Genomic DNA, 26,037 nt, shown 5'->3' with positions numbered 1-26,037 from the left:
AAAAAAAAAAAGAAAAAACTCTAGCCGGAAGTTCAAATGATATCTTTTTTCTTTTTCTTTCCGCTCTTGTGCTGTTGTTCCTTGGAATGTCTCGTTGCTTACAGTTCTCCATTACTCATGTTGATTATAAACGTAAAGATCCTGTATTCTGGATAGACGTTGATGTAATAATAAACTTGTAATAAAAACAACGACTCGCTTATATATTCAATAGACAACTATAACCAAGTTTAAACAAAAGCAGAAAAGAATACCGAGATACTACAGCGAACTCCAAAAGCTTCATAGCCAACTTGTGTCTACACTTAACGACGTCTGGATACCCGCTTTGCCTGCTTGCCCTATACCTCGATTTGATAAAGGAGGCAATTTATTGCCAAGACAATGGTGGTTAACGATCAAGCTATCCAACGAATCAAAAGATATCACAGTCGAACGATCAGATCCACCTGAATACAGAGTACAGCTCTGGATGAGCAGAATAGCAAAGCATGAGCGAGTTCAGCAGAGTGAGGTCTTGCGGGAATTCGTAGAAAGTGAAGTAGGGGTAGGTAAGACAAGAGATAGTGAGAGAGAGGAGAGGGGAATGAAGTTGGTTTGTGTTTGGTTATACATTGAATATTTTAGTTTAGGCCAACTTTTAAGGTACACAAATTAAGTAAGCCTTTGTTGACCTATGTCTCTGAGCAAGATATGGACCCTGAATTTACATTTTGGACTAACCGGCTAAGTATCGTTTTACATCAACTTCATCAATGGCTTATTCAAAATAACAAGTTTGTTCAAGAGCATAAAGGTACACATGTGTGTGTATGTGTATTTATTTGTTTATATTGACAGTATGTCTATTTTTAGCCATGTCAGATGGTTGGATAAACTTGTCCTCTTCGTTTGTATCATTTGGTGCAATGGAAGGGAATCCGGAGTTATTTATGTAAGAGTAAAACAGAAGAGATAAAGATAAAGAGTTAACTCGAATCATAAAGATCATATAAATCATTAGCAAAAGCATACCAGCAACTATACGATATACAACGCTCACAAGTAAACTTTTATATATATTCTTGGAATAGTATTGTATTCACAAGTAACTTAGGCTTTAGTGATCTATGAGACAGTCATGAGTGAAATAAGTTGTCAGATAAAAAATACAGAAGCTGCGCAGGTAAAGATGTAGTATAAAAAGGAAGGGGTTTGTAGCTTATCTTTATGGATAGAACGCCATGCAACGTAGATTGATTGCTCTATCTGAATATATCTCAAGTCGAAAGCACACTGAGTCATGTCTAAGACAGGTTGAAAGATTAAAATCGTCTATCAACATTGATAGAGAGAGAGCCAATGAAGCGATCACTTTACTGGAGAATGCTAAAATTAATGAGAGAGGGTCTTTACAACATTATGAAAGGATCGATGGCCATCTGAGAGAGGATATTGAGTTCAGATACAAACCAAATCTATCCAAGGATATAAAGAGGGCCCTAAGGGAATATGCGACAGGTCAGCTCTATTTGGAAAAAAAGAAGCTGATGATTTGGCAGGAGATTTTGAATGAAAATAAAGTAATCGCCCTTTTGTAATAACTTATCTCTGACTTACTTGAGATTACTCAGCATCTGTGCTCATATTTGTCAGATTTTATGATTTATTCGATAATATTAAAATAAAATGACCAATAAGCACGTAATATTTCTATTGCTTTGCTCTGGTCAGGTCGCTGTGAAAAAGGAATGCAAACCCTTTTGGAATTAAAGGGAAAATGTAAAAGAGTTAAAGTGAGAGTGATGACAACTATCAGAAAATCGATATTTTATATGAAGAAGACGTTTGACGAAAGGTTCACCAAGGTGGTCAGAGGGATCTGGAAGTTGAGAGTGAGCCAAATAGTACATCTCAAGTAGGATTGCACAGATAGTAGGCCAACGAATGAGCCAGGCATCAACTGATTTCCTTGCTTTCTTGGTAAGGAGCGTTGGTGGCAAAAGGTTCAAAAGATAAGATGGCGGGCCTTCAATAGACTTTGGCATCTGAAGACAGTTGCGCATGTTTAAACAAGAAAAACTGTGCGATCGCGTGAAGAGTTCATTTGGATGAAAAGGACAGGCTTGGGGCTTACCGAGAGGTAGTTACCCAAGTCGCCATCTTACACAGCGAGATTGTTCACTTCCTGCCATTGGTATCTGTAAAATGGGGTCAATAATAAGCTCATACGGCATTGTGATAGAAGCTTTGGATGTTTTTCTTGTAGTTTTGAGCGGAAACTGACACATAGTAATCTTTGTATCTTTTTTAGATCATCGTGGGTCATTATATCAAGTCGTTCGTTTTGTATTGTTTTCCATAGGGGCGGCTTGGAGAGCTGGGACAAATTCGATTTATTCGGAGACGATTGTAGCAGTGGAAGCAATTTTTTTAATAATGCATTGTCAGGTAGAAAAGAAGATCTGAAAAGAAATTATGTTTGAAGTACTGCAACACGATCTTTCATATTAGGTAAATTAGTTTTATGTAACATTACCTTGGTGGATGTGAATGGTCATCCACCGAAAATTTGACACATACATTGGCTTCGACTGTTTTCAAGAGATTAAAGTTCTCGTAAGTTCAAGGTTGTGATTGCTAACCCATATTCTAATTGCGGCCGGATTATTTGAGCATAGAAGCGTGCTGAGAGAAAGCAATCAAAACCATTTTTATTGACTCCAAGGATAAGAAACTGCCTCATCGTTCCAAGAGCTTTATTGATATTTTGTTGTAAAAGTGATTGCTTATTGATGATACTACCGGGTTTTATAGGTATACCGAGGTATGGAAAGAAAGGTTCATTTGGAAGTTCAGTGCAGTACAGGTACTATTTTTTTATTGTAGGATCGGGATCGACAATGACACACTTTTTTGGATTCCATATGTAGCCAATAGAGAAACTATACTCTTCGCATTTGGTAAGAAGAGGCTGCATAGAGTCATTATCAGCAATCAGAACAACATCATCTGCGTATAATAGGCAATATAATTTTGGAGCCACAAGAGAAGGGTCATTGTATTCCGTTTCTAAAAGAGGAGTTGGTCGTAGAAAAATTTGGAAGACTGTTAATGTATACTGAATATAGATAGAGTGATAAGACGGAACCTTGAAGGACGCCTGTTTTTGGATGAAAACGAGAGGATTTATGATTTCTAATAATCACTTCGATCGAAACGTCTTCAAACATATTGTACAAGAGGAATAAAAAAGGCGTTGGTACACTTGAAGAGAGCTCTTCCCAAATGATATTGCGATCAACTGTATCATATGCTGATTTTATATCGAGGAATGCTAGTACGGGATTTTGTTGCCCTGGCGGTGCGGTTTTTTTCCCCTCTGCCTTCATTGCCATGACAACAACACCAAGCAAAGAAACAAGAACAACACAAATGCTTAGAATGCAATCAGACGTACCGCACAAGCAATGCTCTAAGATCACATAAAAGTTGAGTTCACAAGAAAATCATTTGCTTGACAATCGAAGAAGGTGAGTGCGAAGGTGTTTAATTTTGTCATGCTATTTTTTTTGGCAAATAGATGCTCAGAAGGTTTATTTTCTTTCTTTCAACAACGTATCATAAATGGACAATGCAACTTCTTTGTTCGCGTTATTGATGTATGGAGCCATCACGTTTGCCATGCTTGTCAGTACAATGTTGAGCGCCTTATTCCCGATAATGGGAATCGTTTCTTGATTTTTCTGGAATATAATGCGAACATCCATGAGCAACTTCCCAATTTTGGATTCTGGACTGATTTGAATGGCTGTCACTGATGTCAAATCCAATTCTTCAGCTTCCCAAACTTTGATTGCGATTGTTCGAAAGAGAAGTGAGGCTATTCTTCCCTCATTGGTTGTATCATTGGTAGGACTCATGTTGGCAAGAGTTCACACGGTTATTGGTCATAAGCGAAGGCCGTTGGTTACGCTGCTGCAACCACACAAGAACTGATACGTGGATGGGTCATTGAATTTTGAACGAACTTGTCGAAGCTGCGCCAATTCGTCAAACACATACAGGGGATAATTCACCAATGTTGTCCCGGCGTTTTTCTTGATTATTTTTCTTTTCAATCCATTCATTCGACATTTTTACAACCCATTGATCGAGATAAATTCGAGTTGCCTTGGCCGGAGAGAATCCATTAATACTCGACGTTCCAATGGTGGGAATATGATCAATATCCAAGTGAATTGTTGAGGTGAGCGGAGCATTGAACGATTTCGTGCTTGTCACAAGCTTGTTCATGTTGTGGTTTTTCATGACAAAAACTTGTATATCTGGGTATTGGGCGCCATCGTCTTCAGGAATGGGTGACGCGGGAGATCGCTGATGCACCTGCTAGAATCGTTCAAAATGCGCATCAAGACAAGGTGGACGAGGGTAGATTTCGGTGCACTTCACTAATAAATATTGACCATGGTTTACAAGAATAGCACTTTCAAATATTCTTGAACAATAATACGCAAGCCATCTTCGCCGTGTCCAATCTGCGTTCAAGAATTTGTAGATGCTGTCTGTGAGCTCCATATACGATCTCTTATCTGCCCATTTCTTCCATCGTGTTAGAAAGATGGCTTGATCAAACTGCGGGGTATGATTAACTGGCTCCAAGTTTCCTTTTAATCCAATCATTTCCTTGAAGGTTCGTTTGTTTGGCGCCGAAAGGGATTGAAATTGTGGGAACGGCTGGTCAAATTGTGATTCCAGCAATCTCGAGATGTTACTTAGGGCACCGAGTAGATAATGAGGTTCGCCGTGATGATCTTTAAATAACAAAGGATGTGCATCCAGCAGCTGTGCAGCAAGGAGCCTGCTTTCTGCATTATCAGGCGAAAGATACTTCACATCCAGAGCCAAAAGTAGACCGTTGTGATACTCTTGTGCCGTATTTGTGAGTAAATTCTTAGGAGTTGGCAAATTCGTTGTTGGCAAAATATCAATTTGGGACACGGTGACATTTCCGGTGGCATCGTCTTCGACTTTTTTCATTGTTTTGGCTATGCATGTGCACATGTCGCTCAAAGTCATCAGTATAGATGTATTCGCCAGCACAAACAGGACAGATCAGATAGCCTTAGGCATTCCTCACGACTTTGATTGCCAAAAAAAAAAAAAATTAGTATGGCAAAATTAAACACCTTCACACTCACCTTCTTCGATTGTCAAGCAAATGATTTTCTTGTGAACTCAACTTTTATGTGATCTTAGAGCATTGCTTGTGCGGTACGTCTGATTGCATTCTAAGCATTTGTATTGTTCTTGTTTCTTTGCTTGGTGTTGTTGTCATGGCAATGAAGGCAGAGGGGAAAAAAACCGCGCCGCCAGGGCAACAAAAAAGAAAAAGCACACCGGTGGCCGTCGCGTAACCGTCGCGAACAATATCGTAACAAGAGAAATTGTTCAAGAGACTGTGACGAAGCTTATCCAGCTGCCATATGGTAAGCTTGGAGAGATTAACTCTGAGTAAGGCCAGAGCAGGGTGTACAGCTGATGAGGCGTAAAAGGATTGTTCATCAACAGTGATAGGAGCAGAAATAGCCTTTTCACAGGCGGCCTGGTCTATCGATGAGATCTCAATGGTGGCGCCGTTAGAGTCGATGGATGAAGTAAGGCCCAACTCAGCTCCGAGAGAGAATACTTCGTTGATTTTTTCTGCCGAAGAAGCTTTCAGGCTGTCAAGGTGGCTTGACACGTGGTAGAAAACAGAGTAATCTGTGGTGCCAGTACGGTGAACGACGTTTTTCTGTTTGTGATTGTCTTTACCGATCACGTTTTGTGAATGGTATAAAGAGAGCTCTTTAGGAAGTGCTAATTTAGCTGAAGGTTTGCCTAACGTAGATGATCTCAGATTTATTTAAACCTAGCGAAGGTAAAATTGAAGCAGCAGTGACAAAAGCGTAGCTATGAGAAGAATCGTCAGGTAGACTAGTGGAGACGTCTTCTGAGTTGGTGAGGTTATGGGTGTTGGTAGCAGCCAACGGCCTAGAAGTATTTTGTAGCGGAGAAAGCATGTTTATGCCAAACATTCATCTACAAGGGCGATGATGTGTGACGCTTATTAAGAAGAAATTTCATTGGTTGAAGCGGGCTCTTCATTTTGAACGTGTCTTTGGCCCTATATCTCTCTTTTTTCTTTCTAATCATTACGTGAAATGAGCGAAATTAAGTCTTTTGAAAAAGGTGTTGCCCAACCCAAGGCCAAGTTGGATGGATCAGGTCTTCGTGTTGCTATTGTTCATACACGTTGGAACTATGCTCTTGTTGACCAGCTATACAACAAAGTGTACGAAACCTTGGTCGAGAAGTATAACGTGCTGCCCGAGAATATTTTTACTGTAAACCAGATATAAGTGGATGCTTTGCACATCGTAGTAAATATTTGAAATTTAGGATACTGTCTCTGGCTCTTATGAGCTTCCTATGGCTGCCAAGCAATTAATTGACCTTTCACGATCACAAGCCTCTGAGACCACTGGCGACTTACTTGGTTCTCCTGCTGTCAGCCAAGTCGAGAAAAAGAAAAAGACAGGTCCATTTGATGCTGTCATCTGTATTGGTCTTGTTATCAAGGGAGGAACTGCTCATTTCGAGTATATCTGTGATGCTGTCACTCATGGTATCATGAGAGTGCAATTAGATACAGGTGTACCTGTTATTTTTGGTGTATTAACTTGCTATAATGAAGAACAAGCTATTGCCAGATCTTCTACTCAAGAAGGATTTACACATGCAGAAGAGTGGGCTGCTGCTGCTGTTGAAGCAAGCTTGAGAAAATTCAAAAAACTCTAAATTGTATACTTGTAATAAACATTTTTGACTTGTATGTTTGTTGTAGCGATGTTTACGTAAGCCAAATTATCCACTGGCTGTATGCTTCAATCTTATACCAGGAGTCAATATGTCTTCCAGTACCAAACAATATTAACCAGAGCTTAACAGAAAGAAACTCTAACATGGTTGATCAAGCAAGTTTTTGAGTTCTCTCTGCTTGATTCATATTCTTTTTTTACACATGGGAAATGGTGTATTCAACATGACGCAAAAAATAAAACTGACAGCTTTGCAAAAAAGCGATGTTTGACTTTGAGAAGAAAAAAAAAGATGTGGGGGTTTAATGTTTATGTAACTCAGAGTTTAGACACGCGCGCGCGTTCGCGTTTGTGTTTGTGTGTTCAGTCACCGAAAAGTTTTCGTAACTTTTACCCCTTTCTTTTTTTTTTTTTTATAAATGACATTAACAGCAAAAGCGATCAAGTTGATTGCAAAAGAATTAGAAAAGTTGCAATCAGATCCACCTGAAGACATTCAAGTGATTGCTAATGAGGAAAGCTTAACAGAGCTACACTGCTGGATTCGTGGTCCAGGTAAGTTATACACAAAAGGAAAGAAAACGCAATAACTTTAGTTTATACAGATAAAACGCCCTATGAAGATGGTTATTTCAAGATCAAATTAATATTTGACGAAAACTTTCCTGATTCGCCTCCCAAGGGTTATTTTATGACGAAGATATTTCATCCCAATGTCTCTGACAAGGGCGAAATTTGTGTGAATACTCTCAAGAAGGATTGGAAGCCAGAGTTAGGCATCCGTCATGTGCTATTGGTAATTTGCAAAGATGAACCACAAAGAAAAGAGAACTGACGAAAAAGTGATGTTATACAACAAGATAGGCTATCAAGTGTTTACTGATCGTACCTAACCCAGAGTCTGCCTTGAATGAAGAAGCAGGAAAACTATTACTCGAGCAGTATGAAGATTATGCAAAGCGAGCACGTTTATACACATCTATTCAGGCCAAATCAGGGAAATCACAATACTTGCTCCTTGTAGAACAAAGACAAAAGGAGAATCAATCAGATGAACAGGAAGCATCAAAGACAGTACCAGATCAAAAGAGACCTTTAGAAGAACAAGATATAAAGAAGAAAACGGTTAAGAAGAGACTGTTGAGACGATTATAATTTATTTTTTAAAAGAAAATGAACAAGTTCTTGATTCGTTGCGCATTTTAGAAAACCTTGCTCCAAATGTACATTGAGTTCCTACAACACACGTTAATATCGTTGTAAAAAAAAAAAAAAAAAAAAAAATATATATATATATATATATATTTATATATATTTTTTACCCTGATAACTTCTGTAGCTGATGGCCTATTAATAGGGTCTTCTTCTAATAACCAAGCAACAAGACCGGTGCAATAAATAGTGGGATAGGAAAACGAGAATGTAGGACTAGGCTCCTTTAATATTTTTTGAAATACTTTTTCATCGCTTTTAATATTGTAATGAGGTGGTACGCGATCCATCATTTCGATTATTGTAATGCCCAAAGACCATAAATCGACTTTTTCATCATAAAACTCTTCTCTTATCACTTCGGGAGACATCCACTATAAAGAAAACATGTAAGAATATAAAAAGGAAGCAAATCATTTTTTACTTTTGCAGTGCCTAATCTTTCTCTGTTTAGATGCTTTTTGGTAGTTGCTAATCCAAAATCAGCTTTTTAAAAGAGATGGTTATAAACAATAACTCTATTCTTTTTTTCTTCTTCATACCTAGTTTAATCTCTCCATTTTGACTGATTAACAAGTTTTCACACTTTATATCACGATGAATAAATCCTTTGCAGTGTAAAAACTCTAGTGCTTTCAGAGTCTATTGAACATGTTTAATTATTTTTTTCCTCTCTTTTTTTTCCCTGTACCTCTTTTGCTACCAGGATAGCATATTCTTCAGGCAAGGCACGCACACAAAGCACAGCAAACACACTACACCGCATCAAGTCCATAGCAATCCAGATATCACTTTGATAAAGTGAAACTTCTCTGACTTTGATAATATGACTATGACCTGTGGACATGATGCGCAATTCGCGAATGATGGCTGTGCGATACTCTTTATCATGACTTAATTTACACTTTTTAAGGGCCAGTTTCTGTGCTGCATTATTTTTGACATGCACTTGAATGACCGCTCCATTCACACTATATAATTCTTTTTGTTATTTGCAAACATAAAAAAAAAAGCGTTGAAGAGAAGGGGAATTCATCAATCCCCCTTTTGGAAGATATTTACCCTGTACCGATTTCTTTAGATCCTATATATCTTGATTTAGGTGATACGGCAATGGATAGCTTGGGTAACGCCTTTCTTAATCGCTTCTCAAAAAGTGTCTCGTCTGATCGAATGATTGGTGGCAGAGGGGAAGGTGTCCAATTGTAGCCAGCAGGTATCCAAGGGGGCTATATGATATAAAAAGTTATTTTGGAAATCCCTTTTTACTTTTAATTCTTCTTGTGCCAACTCCCTCACCCTTTTTGGCCCTTCCTTTGGCTTCTTTGGTTTATCCGTCTGTACTGTAAACGGCGCTAAATAAGTATTGCCTAAAATATTCGGTATCTCGCAACATTGTCCGGGAGATCTCCAGATGTTGGATGTTCTCTATTATCATTAATTTATGCAATGAATGACAAAACTAGGCTCACCTTATTTGAATCTGATTTAAAAAAAGTAGCCTTTGTAGCCGTGCTATTATCCGAAATTGATTTCTTTTTTAGTTTTTTATTGTTTGCTGTTGTTTGCATTTCTTTATAATAAAAAAAAAAAAGAAAAAAGAACAATAAATAAAAATAAAAGGAAATGTGCTCTTGTTAAACTGCAAAAAATAAATAATAAAAAAGGAGGCGCACACTGTGTAGTGTTTACGTCAAAAAGACAATTAAAGGAGAAAAGAAAGAAAGAATATAGTCAAGATAAAAAAAAATCACTAGTGTACCACAACTTTCGTCATTGTTAGCCATTGTGAACTTCTTTTTCCTAATAGTTTACGTAATTTTAAAACAGAGCTTGGTCTTGTCGTATGTAGTTTAGCCATAGAGGATGAAGTATGTTTTGAATAGAGAGCTTGATTAGACTTTCTCTTGTTTTTTGTGACTTGCTGGTCCTGAATATGAAGCAAAACAAGAATGTCTTTATCCTGAATCATCAAAGGCGCGTTCTGGCTATACTGCTTCCAAATCTTCACTTCTTCCCTAATTTTATCACCCAACTTTTTTTGTTGTTTTTATCATGCGAGTTCAACAATAAGTTATCTCCTTACCTGCGTAATATTCTCTTCTGCATGTTTGTTTTTCATTAATGCACTTCTACGCTTATAGTCATTTTTTATACAAGTCGATATCGTCTTTGCAATTTCAAGGTCAATCAATGCCTTCTGTAACACTTGTGTATCATCTAAAAAAAACATGAGTGCTTCACAGGGACGTATGACAGAATGAGCATCCTACCTAACGTGTTGAAATAGTGAGTTGGGTCAATATCTAGTTGTTTTAGTTTTGTATTGACTTTGTTCATTAGTATCCATTCATTATTCCGATGGATTGAATTTGGCTAACAAAAAACAATGAATTTCTTTCTTCTTCTATCACGCCCTAGGATTGCCTTACCTTTTTGGTACATGTAGTAATAGAAGAAGAGAGTCGACAGGCGGACTGAAGTGCAGAATCCAACGTAGCTTCTGTATAAACCAATTCATCTCGGCTTGTTAAATCCCTTAGTACCTGCTCAATCTGTTCTGTTTCGTGCTCAACATGGGTCAACACTTGGTCGATCAACCGTAGCTGTTGAATGAGTTGATTAAGCTCGGCTGACTTGGTCGTGATTAATGCGCGTAGGTTCATGATGGTTTCTGTTCCCTAATCTATTACATAAAAATATGATAAAGTTGTCAATGTCTTGTTTTTTACTTTGTTAAGTTTGCTTAGTAACTGAGCCAATGCGTCATCCGATGCCTCGTATTTGACATTTGGCTTTTGTGATACGGTTTTGATTGAAGCACTATAGTTCATAGGATGATAAAATGCAAAGAAAAAGAAGAAAAGAAAGAGATATACTTCAATTCTTGCATATTCGAAACAATGTGTATTCTTTCATCCTTTTTTAAACTTTTCTGTTTTTGCTTTTTTTTTTTTCCCCTTAAATTGTTTGTTTTTGTTTATTTTTATTATTATAATTATTATTAGGGCTTTTGCTTTGTAGCCGATTTACATGGTTTTGGTATAGGTGCATTCGCTGGAATAGGATCATGATGAACGCGCCCAACTTTATGGTACGTATGATGATTTTCATAAAACTTTTTCCAATGCTCTACTCCCTTCAGCTGTTCTGCAGTCAATCCTCTTAGATCATGCGTCAAATGGTCCTGAAAGCAGCCAGTGACATAGGCTCTCGCAGCATCTTTCCCAGAAAAGTGGTGATAACTTCCTCCTTTTCCGTACCATCCTGCGCCCTTGGTCACATCGTAAACGTCGCCACTATAAATGCAAGTGAGTATGTCAAGTAAAATAAAGTTTGTAAATAAATACTCTATTGCCAAATAAATAGGAAGTGAAGGATCTGAGCCATCGTATCTTGCTAATTCTTGCTCGGTAAATACTCGTTCTTTATGCTAATAAACAAGGTAAGTTGGATAATATAGTTAAGAATCTTCTTTTTTTACAGGCAAATAACTGTGAATATTTGTCCACTTTCCACGATAACCCCACGTCCATGTTTCTGTAATCAAATAAGAGCCTAAAAAGAAGAGCAAAATGGACCAACTGATAGCGATGAGTCCTTGACTTAGCAATGAAGTTTTCTTTGCCATTCTAAGAATATACAGAGGAGAGAGAAAAACGTAACTTGCTCCAAGCAATACATTGATTTTTAATCTCCGTCAGTCGGGATTCGCTTTTGCGCCGATGAATGCAATCAAGATTATAAACTGTTTAGAAAAAAATTAAAGCCAAAAAAAAAAGAGTGGGGGATTAGTTTATTATTATTGTTATTGTTATTTACACGACTTGCTTTGCTAATACATCTTCGGGGATGTCATCAGCAGGAGTGGATGGACCTAGAGAAGATGTAGCAGGAGAACTGCAGCAGTCATACCAATCCTCAATAATGCGCTTAACAAGTCTTTTTGTAGTAGAATGTGCTTTTCTTTGCATGCCAGGATGAATGAGTTGTTGAAGTACGCGGTATATCTCTTCCTTTTTATAAGGTCTTCTATTTAATTGGGTATTTTCTAATAAAGGTTCTAAAACCCTTAGGTAAGCATCTAGGAGCTAAAAAGAATAGTATATCAATAAAAAATATATTTATAAACTCTCTAGCTTACTGTCTGTCCTTCCTTCGTATCACCCAAACCGCATAATTCTCTGAGAATGATATCAACCAGGACATAAAGATCATTGGTGTAAAAATATTCATAGAGTGTCTGTCTAGTGAATATAGCGTATAATAACTTCAATATAAGCATCTGAATACATATATCATCTAAAAATACACACACAGGTTAGAAGATAGAACACATGATGCTAATGCCTTTTTACTTGATCTGTTGAGCATGAATATCAAATTAGCACTAAAGATATCCGATGTACCAATACGCTGAGATAATACATCTAGAATCAGATTTTCATTTGATCCAGACATCATGTATTGTTCATTAAAGATCATGATGAGATGAATGACATCATAATTAAAGGATTCCTGAGCGTCACCACGTGTTTCTTGAACGAGATCCAAAAGATGATGGATTAAAGGAGAATCGACAAGGTCTATTTTAAGTTTAGCAATGGTATATTACTTAGGGATAAAAACTAACCCAAGTCTTCCTTTTCCATTGTGTCTAGTTTACAAAGTTCAAAACAAAGACCAAAGAGGATACTCGAAATATCCAAATTTGTATCCCATATTCCAAGTTTAATTTCTTGAATCAATTTACAAAATAGTCTGTTCCTTTTAGCCTGTATGGATTCCATTAGGATATATTTCATCCACCTTGGTTCATCTCTTCCAGCTATAAGTAATATAGCATATGGTATATAGTCTTGATCGACAAGTGCATGAGAATGAACGATATGAGATAATACGACTGTACTGTAGTCTAGACATATTTGTGAATCAATGAGTTTATATGCTACTTGATCTATTTCTGCTGATCCCTTTAGAAAGTCTTCTGTCCAGTTAAAATATTAGATTTGTATTGGAAATATACACTAGTGAACATACTTGAGTATCGAACAATAAATCGAATGTATTGAGTGATGATCCTTTGGACATCTTGTTCTGTTGAATAAGGTCTATGAAGTATCTCATCTAATTCTATATGCATATATAAATATATGTCAACTCTATGCTTTGCTTCATTCTGTATATATATGCGTCTTTTAGTATTACCAGAATAGAAGCTTTCAATGTCATCAAAATAATATTCAATCGCATCGTCATCCATTGAAAATAGAAAAGAGTTCAAAGAAGGGAAAAAGCTGTAAAAAAAAAAAAAAAAAAAAAAAAAAAAAGTTCCTAAAAAGTAAGTCGCTCTTTTAAAACAAAGCCTATGGTAAAAGAACTAACCCTCTCCCTTTTGCTTGCTCTAGTGTCTCAGTTTTGAATGTAGACAGTTTTAAAATCAATTACTATATCAAGCAACAGGTATATGGACAGTGTCCACGGTACCAATCTGCGTGCTTTCAAATGTTTTTGCGTATTTTTAAATACCAATTTGCGTTGGGTAAAAAACCAAATTGCACTACAAAGATTCTCAATTCACGGTAAAAGAATACAATACAAAAGCTTATACAAAGCGTTCATTTAAGCAATATTCAAATACGTTTACAGAATGCTGAGTAAAATTATACAAGCGCTTTCTCGGAACTTGGTCACATGCCTCAGAAATCCTGGTTTTCAGATCTTCCGTATCCCAAACTGGCTAATAGTAGTGTCAATTAGCTTGGGCTTGAACTCCATAATTGACTTGTCTTATTTCTCTAGTCCTCAAAAAAGGCTTTTTGTTGATAATGACTGGAAGGATCTGCGCAACATGTTTGGCAGGCGTTTTGAATCAGGCTACACAATCAGTGGAAAGTTGAAGGAGAGACTGTTGAAGGTTGAAAGGGTTTGTGCTACTAAGACCAAGAATAAAAAAGTACAATGTCTTAGCAACAGTTTGCAATAGACAAGCAAACAAGAGCTTCAACGAGGCTGGTTCCTCGGCTTTCGTAGAGAAGCTAGATCAAACAGCCAAGTAGACTCCGATATATTTAGTATTTATGCCCAGTAGTACGCCTTGATGTACTTGTACGCAAAAGGGGAGTTTCAACCACATGAATCAAGGAAGCTTTCCGTTTTTCCCAGGTGTCTGTTATCATAGAAATCACAATCCTATTGCGGACAGATACATACATTATGACCCTTTTATTTGAAATGTACAATAATACGCGAGGGGAATCAGTTATATCAATCCCCTTACCACACAATGGATTATGGAACCCTTAAAGTGACTGGTATGCATAATCAGGTGGAGATAGTGTAGCAATTAAGCATAATACAATAGAAAGCATGATACTTAATATCCAGCTAATGATGCAAAGAATAAATGAAAAGTTGTATCGAGTTCCAATGTAAAATACTGAGCTTGTGTTGAATAAATAAGCAATTGCTGCCATTGAAAATGCTTGTGGAATAGCTAAATACATACATAGATATTAGATTCATGCGTATACATTGCATTATCAACAAACCGTAAATCAAGAACATTCTAATAAGAATAAAATGGGATTAATATTATCGTCAGAAAGCGTCACATTTGAGCTTACGATGAAATAGGTGCCCATGCCTTTGCCCTTTTACGTCTTTGGCTACACATAGTTGCCAACAGTCCACACAAGATTAGTCCTCCAATGATGGTAGCAACTACCATGCCAGCGCCAGCAGCTCTCCTGATAATATAATATATCAATACATATTTGTATTCAAATAGCTGTTCCTGTACCATAATTCACAAAATCCGTCTATTCTCTTTATGTTAATCATTCTCTCTGGACTAAATATAGATTTCTATTTACCTTCTTGGCAGTCTCCGTGATCATAAGAAGGAAAAGGTCGACATTCTCTTGTAACACTGATAATATACTTAATATTTATATTAAGCCCAATAACGTCAGTACCTTCTGCATAATTTGAATAATCCATAATTAGTTTCCATATAAAAAGGTATCGGTGTAGCAAAAGTTAGCCTTGTAGAGATATTAGCAAAACTGGAATACTTGGTTTTATGATCCATACCATTTAGGAAATATCAGTGAACATATAGTCAAGGCATAATTACAAATAAAAATGAAAAATATAACAGTGTATGTTAGTAAAGATACTCCCATTATTAATAAAAAAAGAAAAGAAAGAAAGAAAAAGAGAGAGAGAGAAAAGAAAAAAGATTTCCTTATTAATCCATTCAAGCGGGGAAAAATGACATCGTTTCTATAAATACACGCTCTTTCTCTTCTTTTTCTTTTTCTTTCTTCCTTTCTTTTCTTTCATGTTTAGTTTTAATCCTTTTCATAAACCAACAAGTGAAAAACCTCTCTCTCTTAAAGGACTAGAAGGTGTCATTGATCACTCTACAAAAATAAGCAAGAGTCTTGTTCAAGTGGCAGATGACAGTCGAGTGGCATCTAACAACTTGGTCATGTATGGTTCTCCTCTTGGTGACGACCTAACTGTAAGTAAAACAAATGAAAAAAAAGATTACTATAGATTAAACCTATATACACTATAGGACGTAACAAGCAAAATGGGAAACTTATTAAGCGAGTGGACAAGTATCTTAATGGAGTTTGCAGACAGCTTCGAACAATACCGCGATACACTTAAATCGATCTCGATCAAGGAAGCCGCTTTACAACAAAGCCGTGACCAAAAGAAGAAGCTTAAGGATCAGATTGAGAAACTCGAGGATTCGCCCACTGCAATTGATCGACTGAATGCGCTCAAGGAACAGCTCAAGGAACTCGAGGCATTTACTGAACCAGATGAAGTTGAAATGAGTAATTACAAGAGAATAGCTACCAGAGAGGCGTTATACATCCTGTTGAACGGAATGCATGCCATGTCAAGCAAGACAGACATCATTTCAACGTTTGGTAAATACATTGTCGACGAACTAGATACACAACCCATCAAGCCAGGTGAGGAACGTCCGGCATACCAGAGTACACACAGAACAAAGCGTATACAGGACGATGCTAAACATGCTATTCATGAGTGGAAGCCAGATCAAGCCAAATTGAGAAGAACGCTTACGTCGCACCATGGACATAACCCACTGATCGTAAAGATGAATAAGGAACTACCTCCTGTGCCTGTTGCCTTGACAGACGGAGAAACAAAACAGCCAAGTCCTTCTTCATCCGCCTCTGCTTCTTCTAATCCTAGTCCCTCGGTTAGTGAGCAATCCGTCAACTTGGAAAAGCATCATTCACTCTATAAACCTGATGCTGTCGAAAAGACAACAACCACGCCTAGTACTACACACCACCAACCTGTCTTTCACCCACCTGCCTTTATGAGTCCATTCAGTCAGCCGTTAAATCAAGAAAACTTGTATCAGTTTTATCAAAACTATTTACCACCCAAGCCCTATGAAGAAATAAGGTCTGCCCTGAGCCCAGTGTTTCATGAAAAGAAGCATGATGTTGGTGGATTTGTGCTGCCCACAGCAAATCCTAACTTTGCTCTTAATAATACGCGCGATCAAGAATAATACCCCTCTCTTCTTTCCTCTGAAAAGAGGGAGGGAGAGGAAAATAGACACCCCCTCCGATGTTACCATTATAGATTCTTTATAACAATTCTCCACTTTGTTTATGTTTGTCCTAATAAACTCTATTTTTATATATAAATGACAAAATGACTACAGATATCTAGACATCGTCTATCATTTAAGAAAAAAAAACATGCCTTGGAAAAACAATCTCTTTTATTGTATTGTTCATTATGCATACTTTATTTTATCAATGCCTAAACTTCTTCGGACTTGAACAATAGCAACTAACTCTTTAATCGTTTCTTGCAAGATAATGATATTATTCAGCAACATAGACAAGGATATCTCAGAGCTAAAGTTTGAAGGAAACAGAGGCTGGATTCTAACCTGGCTTGTCTTGCTATCATCCATCACGGCAGGCGCACTACGATTGGTTGCTATACTAGCAGCAGTAGAGACTGAAGCAGGCTTCAGATTATCCATAATGGACGAAATAGACGATCGACGTTTAGATGAAACGCTTGTGCTTGGGCTCAATGAGGGTGATGAACTGGTGGTGGTAGTGGCAAACACATTCTGCCATCTTTGATACAACAAGAGATTGAAGTCGTCAATTTCAGAGCGATAATAGTCCACTTGCTGGGTCAGGGTTCTAAAGATGGTATAAAATGGAGGAAAAGATTTGAATTGGGTAGGCGCTGTCATATGAATAGAGTTCTTTTCCATGCCGAAATCAACGGATTGGTCGTCTTCGTCATCATCAGTGGGTATCGTGGCTGCATAGATATCCTGCATCCTAATCTTTATATTACTATTCACACATTCTTCTTCTTCTTCTTCATCGCTTTCTTCATAGCGTGATAACAACAAAATATCGTCTGGGTGGGTTCGATCGTGCTCTGTGAACGTAAGCCATCCTTCCAAACTACGATGAGGACACATGGCCAATGCTGAAAGAACGCCGGTCAGAGCTAAGTTAAGTTCAGTCGACTGTGCAAAAAAGTGGGAAAAGAGATTGAGGAGGATCTGGAGGAGGGTATCGGATGATCGTAATCGGTGTCGTATGGATGATTGTTGATGCTGTAGTTGTTGTTGCTGGTAATAAGAGTGGTAATAGTGATCTCCAGACATCGGTACCATCCTCTGCTGTCCATACTTGAAGCTTCGTCTCTTTTCACTTTTTGTTGTCGATGGTACGTATACAGGTTGTTGATTGTACGATTGATAGCAGTCATCTGCATCCATCCTGCCTTCGACATCACGCAGGTAATCCTCATAACCAACCGTCAAGATGGAGTTGGCGTGCTCCTTGTCCATAGCTGAAATGAGTGCAAAATAAAGTTCGATTTCTCGTATATGATGGGATATGATACATGCTGGAGGCTCTTGAATTCTGTCTAGCGTAAGTAACCGATTAGCAAACCGACAATGACGAACGATCAGGGTCTTGAGTAACTTTAACGTGGCGATGACGGTAGGTTGCGAGGTAGACTGTAGGCGTGTGAATATCAAGTCCTTCAGGGTAAATCTATCCGCCGAGTTATAGGGCGAACTATCTGGTACGACGCTGTCATAGTTCTCTTGTTGCATGAGAAAGCCTAGGATGACATCCACTAACTTTGGTTCTTGGATAGCCTGCAACATGAGGTCGATATAGCTGATGACCGCCACTGAGGATCCATCAAAGTCAGAACATTCGAGAATAGAGGGGTACAGAATGTTTTCCAAAAATGTTGTGCGTACAAACTGTAGCATGCGCTGTGATATGGCGTCGTTGGGGCATCGTATCAGGACATCTTGACAGAATTCTAATAATTTTAAAAAGGAATCTAACTGATACTTAAATAGCTCCGAGCTGGAGTACTCTATGCCTAACTCGACATCGTCATAATTGTTGTTGTTGTTGTTGTTGTTATTATCTTGAGGGGTATAAGCGCCCAATAATGGCGCATCATTTTCATCATTTTGAACAATGAGCTTTCTTGGTAACTGTGAATAGAGCGCACCTAGTCCGGCTGCTATGATGGTGGCAAAATCAGATTCGAGGATAAATTCACCTAGCTGGTGATCATCTGTAGCCATCTCAATGAGGAAAAGCAATCCTGTACGTGCAAAATCACCTGACCTTCCTTCTCGATGAACGAAGCGTAACAAATAAGTAAACAACAAAAATTCGTAATCAGGTTTGTTTTCATGCTGATGTAGTGTAAGGTACTGTTTATCGTGAAAGAAGACGTTTAAGAGCGCTGGAAAACCGTGAATCCTTGAGCATATGATGTACATGAGGTCAACAAGGTCTTTATGGTATCTCTGTTCACTCTGTGGATTAAACGTACAAAATCGAATAAGCTTGATCGTCGGCTTATGCACCGCATTATGAACCAAGAAACGATCGTCAAGTAGGTCTACCATGTTGGCAATCATTCGAATACTTTCGCCACGAATACCTTCAGGGTAATCCATCTTTTCAGATACATTGACGAGATACTGCAATATTCCATTTTTCAGCAGATACTCCATGCATACACCCGTCGTATTCTCATCCTCCTGTCGAGCCTCTTCATCAACAAGCATGTCTACCATCTCCCTCAACCTTTCCGGTATCTCTGTCTGTTTGACATGAAGATTTGCCTTTCTATCCTCCGAGATAAAAATATTCTACAAAAAAAAAAAAAGAAACAGTCCAAAATATGGCTTGATTAATCTACAAAATGCTTACGTGCACATAGTCCCAGCATTTGTGGAACTTGGCCAATTGCATAGCACTTGTTGCCTGTACTTTAGGAGGTGTAATACGTTTCTTAAACTTGGAAAAATAATCCATGAGAGAAGAAAGAGAGAGAGAAAATTTTTCTTTGTTTAGGGAGGAATCATTAAAGCAAAGTCCACGTCAACATAAACACATTAAGGAGAGTAAACAAAAACAATCTGATTCATGTTCCGATGGATCTGATAAAACATACGGTCCGTCCCTCACGCTTTTCGCCGTTGTTATCCGTTCGGCACTCAATTCCAGATTCTGTTCTGCTCAGGAAAAAAAAAAAAGCTTTAATGTTACACCATTCAATTTAAAAGGTTGGTAACAAATTTAGCAATAGGGGGAGGCCAAATATATCACGTAAGCATCCAGACAAGACCAAAAAAAAAAAAGGTGAAGGATCATAAGAGATATGTGATGGTGAAGACAAAATGAAGATAGGAGAATATGACAAATAGGTTAAGCAAGTGTAAACAGTAATACTCCATGTGATGTTTGATCCCTGCTTATCCAAATTTAGATAAATGGGGAGACGCGGCCAAATACCTAAAAAAATAAGCATGGCTCTTGTTCCGCATCACCGCACACTTTTTTTTTTGACTCAAAAAATTTTTGGCTGCGGAGAGATGTAGAGATTACAAATAAAAAGAGCTTGATTTCAAATCAACATCTTTCTCTCTCACTCTTTACTTTACTAATCAATGGCTATTTATTTGGAACAACCGTATTACTTCTCGACTGACAAGCAACAAGATGATTTCTTGATTGATGATATCAACTCTTTGGTATCAACTCAAAGCACATTTATTGAACAAAGCAAAGACTTCATTGCCCATATGCGTCAACAGTTATTCAACACCACAAGCACCGCCTTTCCTATACCAGACTCGTTGTTTATGCAAAAGATGGCACATGGCTCTAATCAATATTCAAGGAATCCATTTCAGTATCCATCAGATCCATTTGATTCATCCGATGCATTGTCCTATCGACGCCAGCGATCTGAAAATTTGTTGTTGAGAATGATCTGCTGTAAACGTCTCAACCTCAACCAGATCTCTATCATGCGTTTATCAAGAGGTATCTTTGTTCATCAAGTCTGGCAATCCTCAAGCCCTCAGTCATCACCTACGCTATCTACAATTGATGATATCTTGTCTCAAACGATTGACTCGAATGGTAAAAAAAAAAAAAAAAATATTTTCAGATTATTAATCCATTGTTTATCTAGTTAGTGAAGCTCCTGTTGATAACTTTCATTTTGATACGCTTTACTCGAAACGAGGACACAATTCTTATGATGATCTTTTTGTTCCTTACAGTTATACATTTGGTGCTCGATACACCAATCCATACTCTGATGTCCATGATCTCATCATTAGAGGACGATTACCTGTCTGGTGTCAAACTTTATTCTTACTGAACTGCTTGAAGCAGTCAGTTCAACCCAATGTACCCTATACAGGTTTATTTCCTTTTGCTCCAGAGGTAACCGTAACCTTTACGTCCCTGGGTGATTATCATATGGTGATTCCTGAAATGACTTTACTATATGAACGATTCACAATGGAACACATGGACCCTTATGCCTTTCCAGATATATGTAGTGGAGAAGATGAGCAATTGGTTGATTGGCCAAAACACAAGCAACAGATTCTGTCAAATATTTTGATTTGCAATATACCAGATGATGTATCCAAGCTACTTGAACATGCAGCTAATATGTGGGCTGTCAGTCAGGGACTTATGCTCTAAGGTTATTTATTTCACCCTTTCTTTCATTGTTACATTATGTACAGATCCATTTATGTTGTATTATATTTCTTTTTTTTTTCCTTCTTGTGTCTATAATAATTTTTACGTCAATTAATAAAAACATATGCTTCATTCAATCATTGACATATAAAGTAATCTATATTTCCCAACAATGAATGATGATTTTCCTGCCTTTATTATTCCCCTACGAATCAATGTTACAAAAGCTGCACGAGGAGCTTTCCTTATGTCTCTGTAGATCAGGCGATTACCATTATGTTCATTGCGCAACTTGTACAACTTGACACTTTTTCAAATAAAGCAAAAAATCAACCCTTATTGGGCAATGAAAAGATTATTAATAAATTTCCATCTCCAAAATAATTTATAAAATGATTATAAATCAATCTCCACGTTTTGAGCAATGGTGTGCATGGTACGACCATCAAACTATGTATGTGATTATTTTACTTAATAGATCAGACCTATTCAACTTGCTCTAACCCTTATTTCTTGACTTTAATCTCTATTTTACCCTATTTCGAATACTTTGCTCAAAATGGACTCACTAAATCAGCATTTATTATTATTATTGGCGAGGATAAAAATTTCTCCACGGAAAAATAAAACTCTCTGCTTTATAGTTAACCCCTTTTTGTCATGTCTTCAGCTAATGTCCTAATCTCTATGTCATCATGTCTTTTTTTAGGAGTTTATAATATCCACATGATTAGAGATCTCTTTCTATTTCTTTCTCTTTGCACACCGTTTTCATTGTTATACAGCAAAAAGATTTGATTGGCTTACCATTACAAGTACTAATTTGGATAGTACCCCTTTATCTCCAATCTATCCAAATGGGGTCAATTGTATTTTGAAGAACAAACATAGGGCAACTAATCTGCTCTGACTTAAATCACTCTTAATGATAGATAAACGTTCGAACAGTGCCTTGATATGTTTATTTCTGTTTTTATAACATACTCCAACATGAGTATATATCGCTTATTTTTGAACTAATATATATACACTTTTGTATTCAACGTGAGTATCTATTAGCCACATGATATGACTGATTTTTGTGCTTCTGTAAAGCCTCGAAAGACACAAAAGTGAATTCTGAAAAACAAAAATTGGTAGTATTACTGCAGGACAACGAATCAAGTAAAGTGGTGCAATAATCGGGATCAAAATAACAAACCTTTACCTGTTTCTATTATTTATTTAATACAAGAGAGGATCAAACAGTTACGTAGAGTAATATTTTTTTAATAGAGGTTCTTCTTACTATAAGCATTCCTATGAAATTATGACTGTATAATCTGAAATATCATGCATATTTTAAAAAACAATGTAAATAAGAAATAATTGTACACAGCCATAAAGACAAAGTGTATAAAGTTCTTTGGTATATCATTATATATAAAAATAATTGGTTTGCTATATGTAAAGTATATACACGCCCTATTCCTCTATTGTTCACCTTCCTGCTTTCTTTTTTTCCTAGTTTCTCAAATATAGAATAGTCCTGATAGACATATAAATTATAGTACCCATTGCGAATATTTGTGATTATAGTGAACGAAGCGCGTCTGTTCGAGTTATATTCATTTCATTGTTCACACTTTGAAAGACAGAGCAGCTGTATACATTATTGTCAAGAATGAACACTTCCTATTGGCTAAAATCGTGAATAGGATAAAGTTTGAAGTTGCGTGTGCCTGAAAATGACAGAAATTAGCAAATGATGGGTAATAAATAGGACCTTGAGCTTTTCTCTTTTCGGTTTTCTACGATGAATAAATCATGACCCAAGGGATTTATAGCTACTTGATCTCTTTCAGTCTCGTCTCAATAACGTATATCTGGATCTACACCCGACGAAGGTACAGATCAAAATCGCTCGCTTTGGCTCCACTTGCTCCCACACCTCATTTTGTAACAAAGTACTTTGGTCTAGTACCTCCTCCATCTACTTCTGAAAAGACAGACGAGATTTCCAAGTTCCTGATCCGTGCTGGACAGGATTCCAAGTATTCTCCCGTTAGTGTCTGCTGGTCTATCACGGGAAAGCCTCTGGTGGTCGTGAGTACGTTAAAGGGTATAAAGGATGTTTTGATAACTGGTCAGCACAAGTCGAAGAATGAAATACCTAAAGTGCAGCGAGGTGATCTGATCCGATTGATTCACAACCTAGTGTTTGGTGGTAAAAATCTGAACAACACTATTGGAGAGGCAAGTAAGAAGAGAGGGGTGAGATGAAATTCAAAAGAAAACATTGACTCATATATTTACTTTTGTAGGAATGGCGTTGGAGACGTCATGTTCTTTTACCACCGTTTCAACCAAAGCAGCTTGTCCCTAAATTACTCCCATATGTAACAAGACGTGTAAATGATCTGATGGAACTATTTGCAAAACATGCTGAAGAAGGGAGTGCTGCTGAACTCGACAGCTATTTTATGGACACCACAATGGATGTTATCAATTATTATCTATATGGTAGACATGATCTTAACTATGACTTGGTTGGAGGAAGAACAAACCTTAAGGTGAGCCATGGAGAAGAATACAATTCCCTAGTTCTCACTCTTCTTATTCCAGTTTATCCACGGGCATCTTGGTTTTGGCTTTCAATCACTCAAGGCATGGCTACCTTTTGGTATCAACAAGACTGATTGGGGACAAAAGAGCTACAAACCGGCTCGCGAACAACTCAAGACGTTTATTCGAGATTCATTAAAGTATGCTCTACAAGATTATCACTATGATCTGAAGAAATTTAAAGAACGAGGTATACCACCAAAAGATCACATCTATCGATCCGTTGCTGCATGCGCCTTTGCCAGCGGTCGTTACGGTGAAGACCATGTTGACCTGGTCAATGATTTACTTGCGCTTACCTTTGCAGGCTATGACACTACAGCTCACACGCTTGCCTTTACATTTGCAGAGCTTGCCCAGAATCCCCAGCTACAAGAAGACCTATTTAACCAAGTCCGTCAAGTTTTGGGTCCCCCACCTATCGATCCAGACACAATCACGACTGAGAAGCTAGCCAGGATGCCTTTGGTTACCGCTGTTTACAAGGAAGCTTTACGAAAGTACCCAGCTGTTGTCTTTATCCCTGTTCATGTCAATCGTGATATCCTTGTCGATGGCGTTGTTGTACCTGGAGACTCAGAGATATGGTGTAACGTGAGAGGTGTTCAAATGAACCCTAGGATATTTCCCGACCCTGACAAGTTTGACCCCACGCGTTGGTTGCGGCCTGAACATGAAGAAAGCGAAGATCACTCTTTTGATACATTCAAGCCACCGTCGACCTCAGTAGATCTTATCACGCCAAGCAACCAGTACGATTTCCCTGATATCGCGTTTACTCTTGGTCAACATTCATGCTTGGGGAAGAATTTGGCAACCCTTGAGCTCAGACTGATCATCGCTTCTACTGTCAATCAATTCACTTTTCACTTAAAAGAAGGGTGTCACATTGATACCAAAGTGGTTCTTACTACAAAGCCTCGTCATGGTGTCTGGACTTATTTCAAGAAAAGAGTAAACGATGCTGTTCAATAATAAAACACATGAAATCATTTGCTTTATCTGCAAACAGTGGATTTACCATGTACGAGGAGGAGGAGGGGGCTTTGAGTTTCACAAGAGTGGTCCCAGACTATAGGAAAGAGAGGAAATCTTGCATTTCCAAAGAACGACAAATGATGATATCACGGGCAATTTTGCGTTGACCTTTCCCATCCATGGAATCCTAACTTTCTTCTTTTTATTAATGCCTTGAAAGACGTAAAGAGCCTTTACTGTACCTTAATGTTGGATAACTATTGACTACAAACTTTACCATAACGTCCTCACCTCGAATGGTCACACTGGGTTTTCTAAACTGTTTTAAATTTTATGCTCAGATTGTCCGACCACAAGTGACATATATCCAATTCCCAATTGTGGATGATAAATGATTGGCATGATCGCATCTCTGATCTATATCTTCAAGGGTAATACGTGTTTAGCTCGTCCAAAAACACTTACGTTCAACATGTCTCTTAATTCATTCTCTTCCACTAGGCAACATCAGATATGTGTAGTCGTTATCCCTCTTTATTATCTTTCTATTTAAAAGTAAACGTAATCAATTGACTCTTGACTGTTTTGACGTATAAGCACATAGAATATTATACCGACCTGTACGTGTGTCATTACTTCATATGTTGTATTTGTCTCTCATCTATATAACCATGTGTGCACTGTACAGAAAGCTGGCGGATAAGTGCAATGAGGTGGGCCCTTGACGTAGCTACAGTTGTAGCAGAACCTGCATCATCTCAAGTTATGTAGTCACCAAACAGCATATTCACTAGACAATAATAGTTTTTATTAAAGATAGAACTGTTGAAAACAATGAACTAAACCAATATGCTGTAAAGAAGGCAAGCCCATTTTCAAATCACAAGTGTTACCCTAGCCATACAGTGCACTCATACTTCTTCGCTTTAGCTTTTGAAAACATTTGATGCCAATAATAAGGCTAGTGTTTCAATTAAAGCTGACAAAAGGCAAGAGTGCCAAAAAAAAGAATTACGAGCCAAGTAATCAAGCTCCTGTGTTCAAGGCTACGTCACTAGCAGAACAAGAAATACCAAAATAAAAGTAGAAAAAGAAAGGGAGGGCGGGATTAAGACTGTATTTAGGACCATTTATTTCATGTAGATTGTTATTGTCAAATATTGTAAACATGTTGAATGAATCAATGTGCACAGCATGGCTTTTTATGTAAATAGGATTCAACTGGAGCAGTGCCTCTAACGATATAAACCTGAGGATGAACGATGGTGCTTTGTGTTATCTTTTGGGGAAATTAGTATCTAGAATGATAGTGTACAAAA

General features: G+C 37.6%; 13 protein-coding genes across 13 annotated transcripts; 6 read left to right on the top strand and 7 right to left on the bottom strand.

Moving 5' to 3' along the window:
* Window positions 1–75: 75 nt before the first annotated feature.
* On the top strand, window positions 76–1,580 carry RHIMIDRAFT_305048 (uncharacterized protein; the record flags this gene model as incomplete). Its single annotated transcript, XM_023614466.1, has 7 exons — window positions 76–164; window positions 215–547; window positions 628–796; window positions 856–934; window positions 987–1,044; window positions 1,097–1,165; window positions 1,218–1,580. The coding sequence occupies exons 1-7, from the start codon at window positions 87–89 to the stop codon at window positions 1,578–1,580; spliced, it is 1,149 nt and encodes a 382-aa protein (XP_023467931.1). The 5' UTR covers window positions 76–86.
* Window positions 1,581–1,631: 51 nt separating this feature from the next.
* Window positions 1,632–2,177, bottom strand: RHIMIDRAFT_115800 (uncharacterized protein). Its single transcript, XM_023605320.1, has one exon. It carries the CDS (start codon window positions 2,043–2,045, stop codon window positions 1,749–1,751), a length of 297 nt encoding a protein of 98 aa, XP_023467930.1. The 5' UTR covers window positions 2,046–2,177; the 3' UTR covers window positions 1,632–1,748.
* Window positions 2,178–3,575: 1,398 nt separating this feature from the next.
* Window positions 3,576–3,902, bottom strand: RHIMIDRAFT_236206 (uncharacterized protein; the record flags this gene model as incomplete). The annotated part of the gene is made up of 1 exon (XM_023608502.1): window positions 3,576–3,902. The coding sequence occupies one exon, from the start codon at window positions 3,900–3,902 to the stop codon at window positions 3,576–3,578; it is 327 nt and encodes a 108-aa protein (XP_023467929.1).
* A 233-nt stretch (window positions 3,903–4,135) lies between these two features.
* RHIMIDRAFT_115791 (uncharacterized protein) lies at window positions 4,136–5,480 on the bottom strand. The gene is made up of 2 exons (XM_023605319.1): window positions 5,181–5,480; window positions 4,136–5,121 (listed from the first exon to the last, which is right to left on the bottom strand). The coding sequence occupies exon 2, from the start codon at window positions 5,056–5,058 to the stop codon at window positions 4,369–4,371; it is 690 nt and encodes a 229-aa protein (XP_023467928.1). The 5' UTR covers window positions 5,059–5,121; window positions 5,181–5,480; the 3' UTR covers window positions 4,136–4,368.
* A 675-nt stretch (window positions 5,481–6,155) lies between these two features.
* Window positions 6,156–7,138, top strand: RHIMIDRAFT_308178 (Lumazine synthase). Its single transcript, XM_023614560.1, has 2 exons — window positions 6,156–6,365; window positions 6,421–7,138. Exons 1-2 carry the CDS (start codon window positions 6,183–6,185, stop codon window positions 6,817–6,819), a joined length of 582 nt encoding a protein of 193 aa, XP_023467927.1. The 5' UTR covers window positions 6,156–6,182; the 3' UTR covers window positions 6,820–7,138.
* A 120-nt stretch (window positions 7,139–7,258) lies between these two features.
* Window positions 7,259–8,098, top strand: RHIMIDRAFT_305030 (uncharacterized protein; the record flags this gene model as incomplete). Its single annotated transcript, XM_023614465.1, has 3 exons — window positions 7,259–7,394; window positions 7,445–7,635; window positions 7,704–8,098. 3 exons carry the CDS (start codon window positions 7,259–7,261, stop codon window positions 7,992–7,994), a joined length of 618 nt encoding a protein of 205 aa, XP_023467926.1. The 3' UTR covers window positions 7,995–8,098.
* On the bottom strand, window positions 8,042–10,885 carry RHIMIDRAFT_236202 (kinase-like protein; the record flags this gene model as incomplete). Its single annotated transcript, XM_023608501.1, has 12 exons — window positions 8,042–8,050; window positions 8,162–8,425; window positions 8,476–8,537; window positions 8,594–8,693; window positions 8,743–9,022; window positions 9,114–9,280; window positions 9,321–9,479; window positions 9,814–10,086; window positions 10,138–10,271; window positions 10,325–10,427; window positions 10,484–10,732; window positions 10,784–10,885. 12 exons carry the CDS (start codon window positions 10,883–10,885, stop codon window positions 8,042–8,044), a joined length of 1,902 nt encoding a protein of 633 aa, XP_023467925.1.
* A 170-nt stretch (window positions 10,886–11,055) lies between these two features.
* Window positions 11,056–13,314, bottom strand: RHIMIDRAFT_236201 (uncharacterized protein; the record flags this gene model as incomplete). The annotated part of the gene is made up of 9 exons (XM_023608500.1): window positions 11,056–11,350; window positions 11,402–11,484; window positions 11,536–11,683; window positions 11,874–12,142; window positions 12,196–12,353; window positions 12,410–12,637; window positions 12,685–13,038; window positions 13,092–13,184; window positions 13,260–13,314. The coding sequence occupies 9 exons, from the start codon at window positions 13,312–13,314 to the stop codon at window positions 11,056–11,058; spliced, it is 1,683 nt and encodes a 560-aa protein (XP_023467924.1).
* Window positions 13,315–14,092: 778 nt separating this feature from the next.
* Window positions 14,093–15,230, bottom strand: RHIMIDRAFT_115713 (uncharacterized protein). The gene is made up of 7 exons (XM_023605317.1): window positions 15,147–15,230; window positions 15,029–15,097; window positions 14,927–14,982; window positions 14,854–14,872; window positions 14,678–14,800; window positions 14,603–14,619; window positions 14,093–14,547 (listed from the first exon to the last, which is right to left on the bottom strand). The coding sequence occupies exons 2-7, from the start codon at window positions 15,064–15,066 to the stop codon at window positions 14,354–14,356; spliced, it is 447 nt and encodes a 148-aa protein (XP_023467923.1). The 5' UTR covers window positions 15,067–15,097; window positions 15,147–15,230; the 3' UTR covers window positions 14,093–14,353.
* Window positions 15,231–15,397: 167 nt separating this feature from the next.
* RHIMIDRAFT_278442 (uncharacterized protein) lies at window positions 15,398–16,737 on the top strand. The gene has a single exon (XM_023612756.1). The coding sequence runs from the start codon at window positions 15,652–15,654 to the stop codon at window positions 16,618–16,620; it is 969 nt and encodes a 322-aa protein (XP_023467922.1). The 5' UTR covers window positions 15,398–15,651; the 3' UTR covers window positions 16,621–16,737.
* A 78-nt stretch (window positions 16,738–16,815) lies between these two features.
* On the bottom strand, window positions 16,816–19,472 carry RHIMIDRAFT_290924 (uncharacterized protein). The gene is made up of 2 exons (XM_023613770.1): window positions 19,343–19,472; window positions 16,816–19,281 (listed from the first exon to the last, which is right to left on the bottom strand). Exons 1-2 carry the CDS (start codon window positions 19,445–19,447, stop codon window positions 16,852–16,854), a joined length of 2,535 nt encoding a protein of 844 aa, XP_023467921.1. The 5' UTR covers window positions 19,448–19,472; the 3' UTR covers window positions 16,816–16,851.
* Window positions 19,473–19,950: 478 nt separating this feature from the next.
* RHIMIDRAFT_290923 (uncharacterized protein) lies at window positions 19,951–21,275 on the top strand. Its single transcript, XM_023613769.1, has 2 exons — window positions 19,951–20,560; window positions 20,613–21,275. Exons 1-2 carry the CDS (start codon window positions 20,083–20,085, stop codon window positions 21,134–21,136), a joined length of 1,002 nt encoding a protein of 333 aa, XP_023467920.1. The 5' UTR covers window positions 19,951–20,082; the 3' UTR covers window positions 21,137–21,275.
* Window positions 21,276–22,942: 1,667 nt separating this feature from the next.
* Window positions 22,943–24,715, top strand: RHIMIDRAFT_250348 (cytochrome P450; the record flags this gene model as incomplete). The annotated part of the gene is made up of 3 exons (XM_023610717.1): window positions 22,943–23,389; window positions 23,440–23,688; window positions 23,741–24,715. The coding sequence occupies 3 exons, from the start codon at window positions 22,943–22,945 to the stop codon at window positions 24,713–24,715; spliced, it is 1,671 nt and encodes a 556-aa protein (XP_023467919.1).
* Window positions 24,716–26,037: the final 1,322 nt, after the last annotated feature.

The sequence above is a fragment of the Rhizopus microsporus genome (assembly GCF_002708625.1).
Source record: "Rhizopus microsporus ATCC 52813 unplaced genomic scaffold scaffold_5, whole genome shotgun sequence".
In the NCBI taxonomy this organism is placed as follows: Eukaryota; Fungi; Mucoromycota; class Mucoromycetes; order Mucorales; family Rhizopodaceae; genus Rhizopus; species Rhizopus microsporus.
Note: the sequence above shows the minus strand (reverse complement) of the source record. Positions and strands in the feature narration are given on the sequence as shown.